Genomic DNA, 721 nt, shown 5'->3' with positions numbered 1-721 from the left:
GGCAGCAGTGGGAGGCACCGCGGGGCAGTTGGAGAAGGGGGGAGGGGGAAATTGAGGGGGGCAAGGTCACTTCTTCTTGGTCTCCTTGCAGGTCACCACGTAGCGCTGGGCCACGTTGAGCGGGGGGGAGTAGCCGTCCGCGTACGATGTGTCCTCGAACAGCACTGAGTAGTCATCCTGGGGCTGGGGGGTGCAAAAAAAGTGGCACAGGGGCATTAATGACCCTTATGTACCCTCTTGTCCCCTCCCCACCCGCCCCCAGAGCAAGGGACAGCTCCTGCCCCTTCCCCTAGCTCCTGCGTGCTGGCCAGGGGCAGCTGCCCTGAGGAACCAATATGGCTGCTAGAGGCAGAGAGGAATTCCTACATGGAGGCCACCGTGGCTGCCTTGTGAGTGGATCTGGTGCAACTCCCTTCAAGATGGCGGCCAGAGATATCAGGGCAGCCACCTTGGCTGAGTGAGTGGTGGCCGTCTACAAACTGGTCAAGGGGGACCAGCAGGCAATGGGAGAGTCCCTGTTCCCCCAAGCACTACCGGGGGCAACAAGGAATAATGGTCACAAGCTGGCAGGGGGTAGGGTCAGGCTAGACATCAGGAGGCGCTACTTCACTGTCAGGGTGGCTAGGACCTGGAACCAACTTCCAAGGGAAGCGGTGCTGGCTCCTGCCCTGTGGGGCTTCAAGAGGAGGCTGGATGAACACCAAGCCGGGGGCATTTGACC

At 61.0% G+C, this 721-nt stretch overlaps 1 protein-coding gene across 1 annotated transcript in view; it reads right to left on the bottom strand.

Moving 5' to 3' along the window:
• Positions 1-6: 6 nt before the first annotated feature.
• The window catches only part of SGF29 (SAGA complex associated factor 29), a 5,006-nt gene continuing 4,291 nt past the window's right edge, over positions 7-721 (bottom strand). The window contains exon 7 of the mRNA XM_006037567.1: positions 7-183. Within this exon, the coding sequence (XP_006037629.1) occupies positions 67-183 (117 nt within the window). The 3' untranslated portion in view covers positions 7-66. The remainder of the gene's footprint in view (positions 184-721) is intronic.

Source organism: Alligator sinensis, unplaced genomic scaffold (genome assembly GCF_000455745.1).
Source record: "Alligator sinensis unplaced genomic scaffold, ASM45574v1 scaffold1511_1, whole genome shotgun sequence".
Lineage (NCBI taxonomy): Eukaryota > Metazoa > Chordata > Crocodylia > Alligatoridae > Alligator > Alligator sinensis.
This window is presented reverse-complemented; position numbering and strand designations above follow the sequence as displayed.